The 12930-nt window shown below is 22.9% G+C and overlaps 4 protein-coding genes across 4 annotated transcripts; 2 read left to right on the top strand and 2 right to left on the bottom strand.

Moving 5' to 3' along the window:
- Positions 1–746: 746 nt before the first annotated feature.
- PBANKA_1359200 (DNA/RNA-binding protein Alba 2, putative) lies at positions 747–1702 on the bottom strand (the record flags this gene model as incomplete). The annotated part of the gene is made up of 3 exons (XM_034567231.1): positions 747–850; positions 1043–1305; positions 1461–1702. The coding sequence occupies 3 exons, from the start codon at positions 1700–1702 to the stop codon at positions 747–749; spliced, it is 609 nt and encodes a 202-aa protein (XP_034423748.1).
- A 1891-nt stretch (positions 1703–3593) lies between these two features.
- On the top strand, positions 3594–4097 carry PBANKA_1359100 (nuclear import protein MOG1, putative; the record flags this gene model as incomplete). The annotated part of the gene is made up of 1 exon (XM_034567229.1): positions 3594–4097. One exon carries the CDS (start codon positions 3594–3596, stop codon positions 4095–4097), a length of 504 nt encoding a protein of 167 aa, XP_034423747.1.
- A 957-nt stretch (positions 4098–5054) lies between these two features.
- PBANKA_1359000 (protein transport protein SEC61 subunit alpha, putative) lies at positions 5055–6892 on the bottom strand (the record flags this gene model as incomplete). The annotated part of the gene is made up of 2 exons (XM_034567228.1): positions 5055–6469; positions 6889–6892. The coding sequence occupies 2 exons, from the start codon at positions 6890–6892 to the stop codon at positions 5055–5057; spliced, it is 1419 nt and encodes a 472-aa protein (XP_034423746.1).
- Positions 6893–9739: 2847 nt separating this feature from the next.
- PBANKA_1358900 (dynactin subunit 2, putative) lies at positions 9740–12076 on the top strand (the record flags this gene model as incomplete). Its single annotated transcript, XM_034567227.1, has 2 exons — positions 9740–11768; positions 11919–12076. The coding sequence occupies 2 exons, from the start codon at positions 9740–9742 to the stop codon at positions 12074–12076; spliced, it is 2187 nt and encodes a 728-aa protein (XP_034423745.1).
- Positions 12077–12930: the final 854 nt, after the last annotated feature.

Below are 12930 nucleotides of genomic sequence, written 5' to 3'. Positions count from 1 at the left end.
AGCGTTTTATATTCATTTTTTTCATCACTATTATTCCATGAAAGTGTAAAACTTTTATGAGTTAAAAAAGAATAATTCAATTGTTTATTGATATTTTTTAACTACGCTTTCCCTAATTTAAAGAAAAAGTAAAATAAATAATTTGAAAAGATAACACAACCTCTATTATACACATATTACAAAAATTACTAATTATTGTTGTAGAATATATATATAATATCTGCTTGTTTTTTTACGTGAACTAATCAAAAACGTAAGTATCATTAAATGATATATATATTTAATGTTTAAATATTATAATAAATTTAATAAAGTATAGAAATGTTGTTATTTTAATATAATGTTTTATATGAATAAAAAAATCACAATTTTATTCACTATGCATTAAGAACATCAAAAAAATAAAAGGATTATCATTACATACATGCATTCACATATCGATATTTTTTAATTTATATATTTTTTTTTTCGATTTTTTTATATTTTTATATTTTTTTTTACATTTTTAACTTGGGGTTTCTTTCAAAATTACATCGTAACATAATAAGAACTATTTATAAAAATAATGAACTTATTTAAATAGTCATTATATGTATATCATACACATTTTATAATCAAAATTCACATATTTAAATTTCTAAGCATCATCAAATAATAAAAAATATATGCATATGAGTTTATACTGATAGGAGTCTTCTTCATATTGCTTATTTTCAATGCTATGAAAATTAAGCTACAAAATTATTTTAATTGGTTCTTTTTTCATATCTTCTATTATTCCACATGGAATTGTCATAATATTGTCTTCTATAGGATCCCCTATATCTATCACCACCTCTACCTCTCCTATCTATAAAGGTTACAAAATGAAAAAATGCAAGAAATGAAAATATGTAGAATATATATCTTAATGAGGATTTTAGCCTTTGAGGGGCAAGTATGTATGAAGTAATCATAGATAGATCAAAAATAAATAAATGGCTATATACACATATATATATATACAATTTGTCATTACACACGAAAAATGAAAAAAACTTACATCTTCTTCTATAAGCCTTTTCCTTTAATATTTCTTCGGGTGTCATAGCTTTAACATCCTTATCATCTAATGGTTTTTGGTAACCTACTTGATCTTTATCAATATTTTCACCAGTTTTTGACAAAGTTATTTTCATGCATGGGACAGTTGTACTAAATTCAATAATTCGGTTAGAAGATTCCTTATTCTTATCACTTTCTTCTTCATCTCCTGATTTTTTGTCGTCATTTTTACTATTTTTTTTTAAACCAGTAGTATCTTCTCTTTAAATTTGGAAATAAAAATAAAGAAAAAAAATAATTAAATATTTATAACGTGAATGGAAAAGATGCTACATTTTTTCAAAATGAAAAAATTTGATTTAAAAAATAATTAACACATTATAATATGCATAACATAATGGAAATTAAAGGCGTACCTTTTAATTATGTGCTCTTTTTCATATAACTGGGTAAATTGATGAAGTCCCTTTGCTCTTCTCTTTATCATCTCAGCTACATTAACAACTGAGCTTATGGCTTTACCAACCCCTGATAATATTACTTCATCATGCGTCTCAAATAAAACAATTGCTTTGTAGACGTAATCTAAAGCATCGCTCTTATAACTAATACGTATTCCGTTCTCTAATTTAGTTTCGCTTTTTGTGCTACCAGGCATATTGACGAATAAATTTAGTATAAAAATTTAACAAATTTTTAAAAATAACAAATATATATTATATATATATTTTAGCTATATTAACGCTACAATAAATAAAAATTAATTTTATAACAAAATTTGAAATCAGGTTTCTCTATACGAGCATAAACAAAAAATCGCGAAAAAATATATTATTATATATATCACAAATTATTTGTAAATATATGGTATATTTTTTTTAATCTCTTTAATTATACATTAAAATATATTTGTATATATCCCTGAATTACGAATTGTATGCACGACCTACCAAATTTCATTTGCTTATAGTATTATAAACAATACATACATATATGTAAAAATAATGAAAATATGTTGACACTTTAAAAATTAATAAAACGTGAATGTTAACGTAGATAAATGATAAGCTTGTAAAATAAAATTTTTTTTTAAAAACATTTAATTTTCTACCACTGTTTTATGTATACAAAATTCTATGTACCATTATTATTAATTATTTTTTTTGAATTTAATGAAAATGCTTCCATTATTTTTTTTAAACAATAGGGAAATTTTTAACTTATTTGTGCATATTTTTTATGTATAAAATATAAGATATATAACGTTGTTTTAGATAAAATACTATACTATTATTTTGTAAACTTTACAGATATAATTTTTTAAATTTATTAATACTAATATTAAAGGGGAATATTTTTTCCCATGTGCCTTAAATTCATATATTATATGCATTAATTATATATATATATATATGCATAAAATTTCATGCAAAAGCAGATTTACTTTCCCGTTGCTTAACAGCAATTTATAGAGACCATTTATAAGCTAATGTTATGTACATTTTTTGTTATGCTTATAAAATACATAAATATATTATATTATGTGAAATTTTTTATGTATACATATAATACAATTTTTTTAATTTTACATATTTGGATATTGCGCACGTATACAATACATATATGTGCATATTGCCATAAATATTCTATATTTTATAGAGAAGTAAAGAAAAACAAAAATATAAGAAAGAAGGGAAAATTCAAAATATATTTAAAAATATATTGGAAATAAAAATTTAGAATTATTTTAATAGTCTGCATCAAATTGATATTATAAATAAATTGTAGAAAAACATAAGTTTTTTTTACTTTTTTTCTTACATGTTTATAGTATAGAAGTAGCAGTAGTAAAGGTAGTATTATTTTTATAGTGGATGATTATTTTTGTTTCTTTTCTTCGTTTTCCAATTTTTCATTTAGAAATATTATTTAAGCCATACACCTTATAAACAACTCGATTGAATATAAATTTATTTTGCATGTTTTTTTTGCTATATACAAGAAAAATCATAAAAAATAAAATGATCTCATTTTTACATGTGTCGTATATTAATAGGTATAATATACATGAATATTTATTCTTTAGTACATATTCATTTTACGGTATTCTGTAAAATATCCTTTTAAAAATATGCATACTTCATTTTCCCCCTTTAAACTAATAAGGTATTACAAGCATTCTACGTGCTTTAAATGAAATACCGATATTATTATACATGATTTTTATCAATTTATTTCATTCATCGTTCACTTGTTTTTTTCATTTCTCCTTTTTTCTTAAATCAATACTAATAAACAAATATTATATGCAAAAGAAATTACGGAATTAAAACCTTATGTGCAACTATCAAATTTTATATTAAGAATACTCGTTTGTTGTTGTAAAAAAATGTGTAAACACATTATGTATAACATGCTTATTATTATGTAAAGGAACTGCTCGAATCTTGTATTGAATACATTGCTAAAATTAGTAATCAGTGCAAAGCCAGCATATATATACATATAAATACAAAATAATTTGGTATATGCCTTAGGAAGGTTTAAAAATGAAGAAATTGCACGAAAATTACTTTTTTGGAAAATACATTAAAATGAATATACCTAATGATTACATAGATATATCAAAATATAGAACAATACCAGACAATCAAGAGGTATATGCTCATAAATACAATAATAATTGTTTAGTAATCGAAATTGTATGTTATAAAGATATAGATATAAAAGAAAAAGGAAAATATTATTTTGACGATTTAGCAAATGAAAATACTAGCTTAGAAAATAAAATCATTTTAAATAATGAATCTGTTCCACATTCACAAAAAAATTATATTTTAGTTGTAGGAGCACAAAAAATAACCAAATGTAATACGCAAATGCATGAAAATGTTTTGTTATATTTATGTATAATTCCATATAAAGAATATAATGCTGATATATTGATCACATGGAATATACCAAAGAACGATTTAAATATAAACCCAGATATTAATATCTTCACAGAAATGATCCAGTCCTTCGAAATAATAGACTTTAGTTTATTTGTATAAATCTGTTAAAACAACTTTTGAAAATGTTTCTATTTTTTGTAATAATAAAGCCATCTACATATGAATTGTATTATATATATATATATGGTTTATTTTTGTTTCTTTTCATTTTTTCTGTGATATAATTTTTTCGAACAGCTGCCATTTGTTTTACAACTAAAGAAACTTATAAATTTTTTAAACGTTGGTACCATTTCTATTTATCTCATGCTTTTTTTAATTGTTTTTAATTAAACTTTGATATAAAAAACAATTTTAAATTAAATAAAGTACATATTATATACAGATTATTCAACATGCACACATATATATACCTATATAAACATCATAATGTAATTTTAATATACTTTGGCGTTTAATACGTAAAAATAACAAAAATTAAAAAATCCTTTCAGCATGTGCAATTTACTTATTTTTTTAAATATAATTTTTCATATCTTTTCGTTTATTTTATATAATTATTCAAATATTTCAAAAAAAGGTGAGATATAAGAAAATTTATATGCTCTATAATCAACATGTATATATATATATATATATATATATATATATACATATGCATATACAATTTTATTCTAGGAAATATTGTAAGAAAAATAATAATTGGACGTATAAATATATACATACAGCACATGCTTGTATGCAAATTATGTATGTGATAGACAATTGAATAAATTCGCTAGGGTATTCATATGTATATTTACTTATTATTTATAATACATTTAAATTTGCATGTATATATTATATAAGCACATGTATTAATAATTTTTCCTATAATGACAGTTAAAAAAAAATGGAAAATTAATAAAAGGGGCTTATGAATAAGAAAAATTAGGTTATAAAAAATATATATATACACCTACATATAAATATTATATACATAAATATGCAATAATGGTACACGATATATCTCGAAAAATGTGAGCAGATACATACACGCATGAACGAGTAATGTGCCTAAAACAGGGAGGTGGCTTTTTCTTGTTCTTTGACTAGCATTTCGTAAAATTGGTAAATTATGGTAACGGCTAGCAAAATACCCGTACCACTACCTAAGGCTCCAAGGAAATCAGCTAATATTGTCAAAGCGCCAATACACATACCTCCAAATGCAGCTGCAGTTGGTATATATCTATTAAATACGCGTGTTAAAGATGTTGGTGTATCTCTATGACCTCTCATACCAATATGTTGATCTCTTAATTGTTTAGCTACATCTTTAGCAGAACTTCCAGATACTTCTATCCATGTTTTTGAAAAAAAGGCACAAGAAACAAGAACAAATGAAATATATATTAGTGTATGAAATGGATCATTTGTTATATCTGCAAAGGAATTTGGAGGCGATATATAATATGCTATACCACCTATAGGTACAGATGTGCCATTTGATTCGATTTCTTGCCATTGTCCAAGTATATTTACTAGTATACTATTAGAAAATCTTTTGTATAATATTTGGGAAAAAAAGTATAAATTAGATACTAATGCAGTTTGTAATATAATTGGTATATTACTGGTATAAAATAACTTAATTGGATATGTTCCTTGTTGACCTCTTACAGTTTGATATTTCACAGATAAATCTACTCTAAATCCTTGTAAATATATAACAATTAAAAATACCAAAATAGTAGCTAATAAATTTGTTACATTTGGAGCATGAGTTCTATAAAAAGATTTTTTTAAAGCTGATATTTTATTAAATTCTGTAAATAAACAATATATTAATGATATTATGGCACCTTCAAATTCAATTCCTTTATCTGTATTTATAGTTGTAGGGCTAAAGGATTTCCACACAATAGTTTCACATATATTTGTAGCTATAAATAATGATATACCAGAACCTAAACCATAACCCTTTTGTAGCAACTCATCTAATAATATAACTACAACGCCAGCAAAAAATAATTGTAAAATTATTAATATAGCATGTCCTGTTCCGATTTCTGATAAATTGCCATATATACCACTAACGACATAAGCAATAGCTTCACCTAGCGTTATTAATAATCCTAATAATTTTTGGGCTCCTTGAAATAACGTTCTATCTTCTTTTAAACTTTGATCAACATCTATAATTTTAGAACCAGCTAATAGCTGCATAACCATACCACTAGTAACTATAGGTGATATACCTAACTCCATCAATGTTCCTCTGTTTGATGCTAAAATAACACGCATCCAATAAAACGGATCACTTGATTTACTTGTTATTATACCATATAGCGGTATTTGACAACATATTAAAAATACAAACAATGATACTGCGGTCCATAATAACTTCTCCTTAAATGGCAATTTCCTATCAGGTGATTGAACCTCCGGCAACAAAAACATTGCCGGCTTTAGCAAATTCAAAAATCTCACTGCAAATCAGTCAACAAAAATATAGTGAATGATATACGCGCTTACAAATATTTAAATGCAGTGAATACAAACAAAAAATATATAAAATATAAAACATAACTATAATTATTATTATAAAAAACTTAGCATTATTTTATCATATGAAATACAAAAATCATAATATAAAATTTGTGATTGTCAAATTAGGGACATCCATTCCATCGTTAAATATATAGGAAGCTATCCATAATATTTTGGTGGATTAATGTAACACTTTTTTAGATGAAAAATGTACATTAATAACATTCCCAATCAACAAATTTATAATATTATGTATATATGCATAATGCATGCTACATATTTGAGGAATACCAAAACTTCCTCAGTGTTACACAATTATATATACATTGCATATTCGTATTTTTTTTTGTTTCTTTACCCATCTTTGCCCTATTTAAAAATATTCGTCTTGTAGTAAACCTATTACAACTTAAAAAAAATTGAGATGTTATTTTCGAATACATATATGTCCATACATTTTGTAGATATTAATATACAAAATAAAAGTGTTAGCGTAATATAAATGTGTTAATTATATTTTATCAATTTTCCACATTATTGAATTTTCATAAGTATATATATGTACTATTTTCATAATTGCCCAAAATATGCATGTTGTAGCATTACATATGTACTTATAATATATGTATATGTATGTGTGAATTTATTTTTTGCATTTGAAATATTCCATTTTAGCATTCACTTTTTTTATATTTAATTTTAAACTTATAAAATATTTATCTTTTATTTTTTCATATTATAATATAAAATTACCTTATGTTTGTCCTTCTATGTGTTTCTCTGCCGTCTCTTTCAGTGTTGACATATAATCTATCAATAACTATATTGAATATTCCGTGGAAAAAAAAACAAAAGGTATGTGATATATATATTAATATATATACATAAACCTAAGTTAATAAGGATTGCTTGTAAAGCTTATATAATTGCGCCACCTTTATTATGTATATATATATGTATACTAATATAAATATAATGAGTTTTAATTAGTGCATACTCTTGTATGCTATTTAATGGCAGTTATGTATTATTAAAACATATTTTTAAAACAAATAATAAAACAAACATTTAAACAAAAAAACATAAGAAAAAATGCATATTATATATAGTATATATAATATGCAAAGAAGTATTAATATTATGGAAATTAATGAATGTAAATATAAATTTGCAATTGTATCTTAATATCTTTTTCTTTTTAAAAATATGTAAAATTCTTTTTTCATGATCAGTATTATTATATGCGAACAAATTTCATATTCATATTCCCTCTTTTTTTTTGTCACGTATTGCCCAGATCTTGTGCGTTATTTGTTAATAAATGATTTATAAATGTGCCCATATAATTTTACAAACGTTTATTTTTTTGCTTTTCAATTTTAGAAAATTCACATAAACTTGTTAGCAATTACAATTTTTTAATCTTTGCTAATTTTTTTTTTTTATTTTCTCAAGTGTAATTTAACAAAAAAATGCATATATATCCATATTTTCAATAAAGCACATTATCTTATAGTAATAATTTTTGTACTTATTTTTTGAAATTGTCGAGGTATATTTTTTATATAATATATTATTTCAAAATTATATTTTATAAAGTTTTGTATTAGCCTTAATTATATATTCTTAATTTATAATTTCGCAATACAAATAATTGTTATACATTTACATATATCCATGTGTATGTACTGTATAATTGTTTTATTTTTAGCATGAAATATGGAAGGGTTTGCATTTTATCAAAATTGGGGAAAATGTATACTCGTTTAAAATCGCATCCTTAGACACCTTATACTTGTTTCAGTGTTTTTAAGAGTTGCTTAAAAACAAAATGCTATATATTTATTATTTTATTTAGCTTTACATATAATTACAATTATTTTTTTCAATGAAACTTAATTATCACTAGGTTTACCTTAATATTATTATTATTATTATTTTATTCGCATTCTTTTGTTTGCTCACGCTTAAAAGTATTAAACTTTGAATGAATAGCTAATTTTTCGATTACTACTAAGGCAATATTCATAAAATGAAATAGTTACATGTAAATATAAATATATATTTTATAAATACTATACATATACAACTCGTACATTTGTTTGTGTGCAGTTGTACAAACATACATATATGAAGAAATATAATCATTAAAAAAATTAATAATAAAAATAAACATTGTTTTTATCGCATATAACCAACATATTTTTCGTCATTTTTTATTTTTTTAACAATGAAATTGTTTATTAATCCACTCCGGTGTTGTTAACTATGGTAGTCTTTGAATAATTAAGTACAAGGGTATCCTTTCAATTATTTATTATTTTATAAGCATTTTTAAAAAAAAATAAAATTTTTATTTCCTGTTAGTAATTTTCAGGAACTTATGAAAAAATGAAATAACTTTATAAAATTAACCTTTTGTAATATAAAAAAAATCATTGTTATATTAGTTTGAATAACAAATGTCTATTTTTCTACAAGCATATATAATAAATCTTCAATAAAAGACTGTAACATATGACAAGGTTTATGTTTATAAGAATATTTTTTTGAGCATTATATATTTTTATAACACTACTGTGTGTAATATTAAATAATATAAACGGTTAAACTGTATATTTATATTTTTTTTAAATACAATAAATATATCTTAATATAATTTTGTAGACTGTATAAAAAATATGTTACACCCTTTTTAAAAAATATGGAAAATAGAGAAATTACATAAACATATAGCAATACTGCAAACCCTTTGCTAAGTTGCTGCACAAGGCTACATATGTATACAATATATATATTTTTATTTATCGCGGCCTTTTTCTTTTTTTATAAATATATTTTCTTAGTTTTCAGTTTTTTTTCTTAAGTAAAAATGCAAAAAAAATTAAAAATAAAATACCAAAATGAAATGGCATAGACGAACAAAATAAAAATATAACATCATAAAGCATTACAAATATAATATAATAGTGCAATATATAAGAATAAAATGCATTATAATGAAAAAAACATACATATTTCATATATTTTCTTATAATTTCCTCAACCTAAGTTTATACAATATATGCCTAATGTGTTATATTTTTATTCAATTTGTTCAAAATTAAAAAAAAAATAATATACATATATTTAATGCTTACATTAGATAATTATATATCCACTACTAATTCAAGTAAACAAAAAAATAACAAAAAATATATTCTCAAAACATGAAAAAAATTGAAAAAAAAACCTCAAAAGAACAAAGCAAAGAAAATTTTCATATTTTCGATTTTGGTCAAATAGAACAATGTGACCAATCTGAAAATATTGCAAAAAATGAAAATAGTAAAAAATACGAGCACAATGAGAAGGAAAACTATAGGATACAGGGTAAAAATGAGGGAAATGTAAAATCAATTAATAGTACAAATAATATAGACAATATTCTAAAAAGAGAGGAGTTAATTTCTCCACAATCGCCATTAGTAAAAGAAAATGAAGAAAATATAGTAGAAGATAGATCGATGAATACTCAGTATGATATCGAAGAAAATATTCATAAGAATCAATATGCTTCGGAGGGGCATGAAATTGACGATTCGTATCATTTTAAACATGATGACAATAATAGTAGTTTTACACAGGGAATAAAGTTAAAAAACAAACAAATGATGAGCAAAAAACGAATAAGTAAATTATTTGGGTCAGATTATACTAGTAATAAAGAAGATGTGTTACACATAAATAAAAATAAGAATTTGGGAAAGGAAAACATAAAAGTAGACATGAGAAACTTCGTTTTTCCATCTCAAGAAAAAGATGTATTTGAATATATTCCTGATACATCGAATTATTCAATATGTCATAATAATTCTACTGAATTATATAAAGATATAGTTAACATGAATAAACATTTTTTGGACGAAATTAATATTAACATATATTCATCGCCATTAGACACATATTTATCTAGTACTGTGTCAAAACAAGATAATGGAAAAATAGAAAATAAAATTTTATCATCCGAGTACGGAGAAAAAATAATAAATAAAAAAAGTATTTCATTAGATGAAAAAAATGCCAATCTCATAACTAATCTTAATGGAAATAAAAATGATGTTAAAATTTTCAATAATGATAATAATGCAATTTTAGATGAAAGTGAAAACAATAAACCTTTATATTTATACGAATTTTATAAGAACAAAACATTTAGATGTTACAATAATGGGGTTATTGTAGAAATCGACCCTTCCAAAATTCGATATAATGACGCAACGAATTATGAATATAATAATAACTTGAGTTCTTATTTAAATGATCCGTTATCATATTTACAAAAATTAAAATGTGAAATTGAAGATATGATGGTATATATTAACGATATAGCTAAAAATAACCAAAATGACGAAAATGCAGAAAATGGTGATACTAGTATCAAAAAAAACGAAGAAAACCAATTAGATAAAAACGAACTAATAGAGCATGAACAAATTGTCAAAAAAATTATGCATAATAGAGAACCCCCCGAAGTTTTATTAGAATTATTTGCACTCAAAAATGATATTAATAACATTTTAAATGATGATAAATTAGTCAAAATCTTGAAAAAAAAAAATGTGAAAAAGCAAAATGATATATCAAAGGAATTTACTAATAATAATGATTCTAAAAATGGGGAAATTATTTATGAAATGCTAAAAAAATTGCAAAATGATGATACTTTCAATGACTTTATCAAACTAAACGATGAAAAAACTTCTGATGACGAAAAAATAAAAGATATTGATTCTTTTATGAGAAAAATTGGAATATATACTCTTAATAGTGCCAAAGAAAAAAATGATGAAATAAAAGATGTTCAAGTAAAAGATTTGCTAATACTTGAAAGGAAAATTGCACACATGGAAAAAATTTTAGGAGTTGAAAAAATGTCTATGCTTCCATATGATGACCTAAATCATGCCATATTAGATTTATATAATAAATTAAGCTTATTAGATTCTAGTAAATTAGAAAATGTAAAAAAAAAAATGCAAAATCTTCAATCAGAATTTCTAAATTTAAAAAAGTTTAAAAAAGATGTATTAAATATAACAAAAGAAAAGGGAAACTATGAAGAATCAATTGATGAACTTTTTAAAATTTTAGATGTCTGGAAAAAAACACATCATATGATTCCTAATCTTTTATCCAGGCTTCAACAATTGAAGAAAATACATGATAATGCCCAGTCGTTTTCTACACGACTAGATGGTATAGAAAGAAAAAAAACAATTAATTCGACATAAGCTCGAATGTTTTATTCCTTTTTTCCATTAATTGTTTTGAATATACTATTTTTTATATTGCGCACTTAAATACCCTCTTTTACTTATATTGCTACTGATTCCATTTTTTTCTTAGATTTAGAAAAGCAACAATCGAAATTAGATAGTACCCTAGAAGAAGCACAAAAAAACATAGACCTTGTAAACTCGAAGATTAGTCAAAATGCAAATTTATTACAAGACATGTTAAAAAAAATAGAAATGCAAGAAATATCCTTGCAAAGTAATAATTAAAATCGGATAGAGGGAAGTAAATTTTATAAGTTATTTTTCTATTTCATGATATTTCCCTCTTTTTGGGCTTAATACGTTCACTAAGCGAAAATTAAAAATCAAAAAGATAAAAACCTTTAAGCAATTTATTGCTCCGGCCATTTTTCACATTCATTATGCCATTATATCATCCCCCATAATTTTGCATTTTACGTTTGATATTTTTAACGTACACATTTTATTTTACTTATTTATTATTTTATATTTTTTATTTCATAATAATATTATTTTTATATTATTTTTTATTGTGTTATGCATATATCTTCGCTTAAGTAAAAAATCAGTGAAAAAAATATATCAGCAATATATGCAAAGCATTGTGTAATTTCTTACATTTATATTAATTTTTTTTTTTCGTTCATTTAAAATTATGATATGAGGTTGTAAGTTTATGAACAAAAATTATAAATTAATTTTCCTTTCTGAATTTCGTCTATATAAATGATAAAAATTGATAAAAAAAAAAAACAAGACAATATATATGCTTTGTATGATTGGACTATTATTAAATATATATGGTAAGGTTGCTTCTTTTCTTTTCCCTCCAAAATCAAAAATAATTTTAATATCGTAAATTATAAAATACGAATTAACCATTTATTAAGTTTATCGATTATGTAAATTTTATCAGTTTATTAGTTTTATAAATTTATCAATTTTGCAAGCTTTATTATTTTCATTTCATTTTTATATATATTTCTGTTAACGCTTTTATGCTACAACTTAATATTTTTTTTTTAATATAATCTTTGGCAACAATGTTTTAGTAATTTTTTTAATTCGTGAATACAAGCATATGAAAAATATTTGGGAAA

This window comes from Plasmodium berghei (assembly GCF_900002375.2).
Source record: "Plasmodium berghei ANKA genome assembly, chromosome: 13".
In the NCBI taxonomy this organism is placed as follows: Eukaryota; Apicomplexa; class Aconoidasida; order Haemosporida; family Plasmodiidae; genus Plasmodium; species Plasmodium berghei.
The sequence above is the reverse complement of the archived record's forward strand: the minus strand, read 5'-3'. Positions and strand labels throughout refer to the sequence as shown.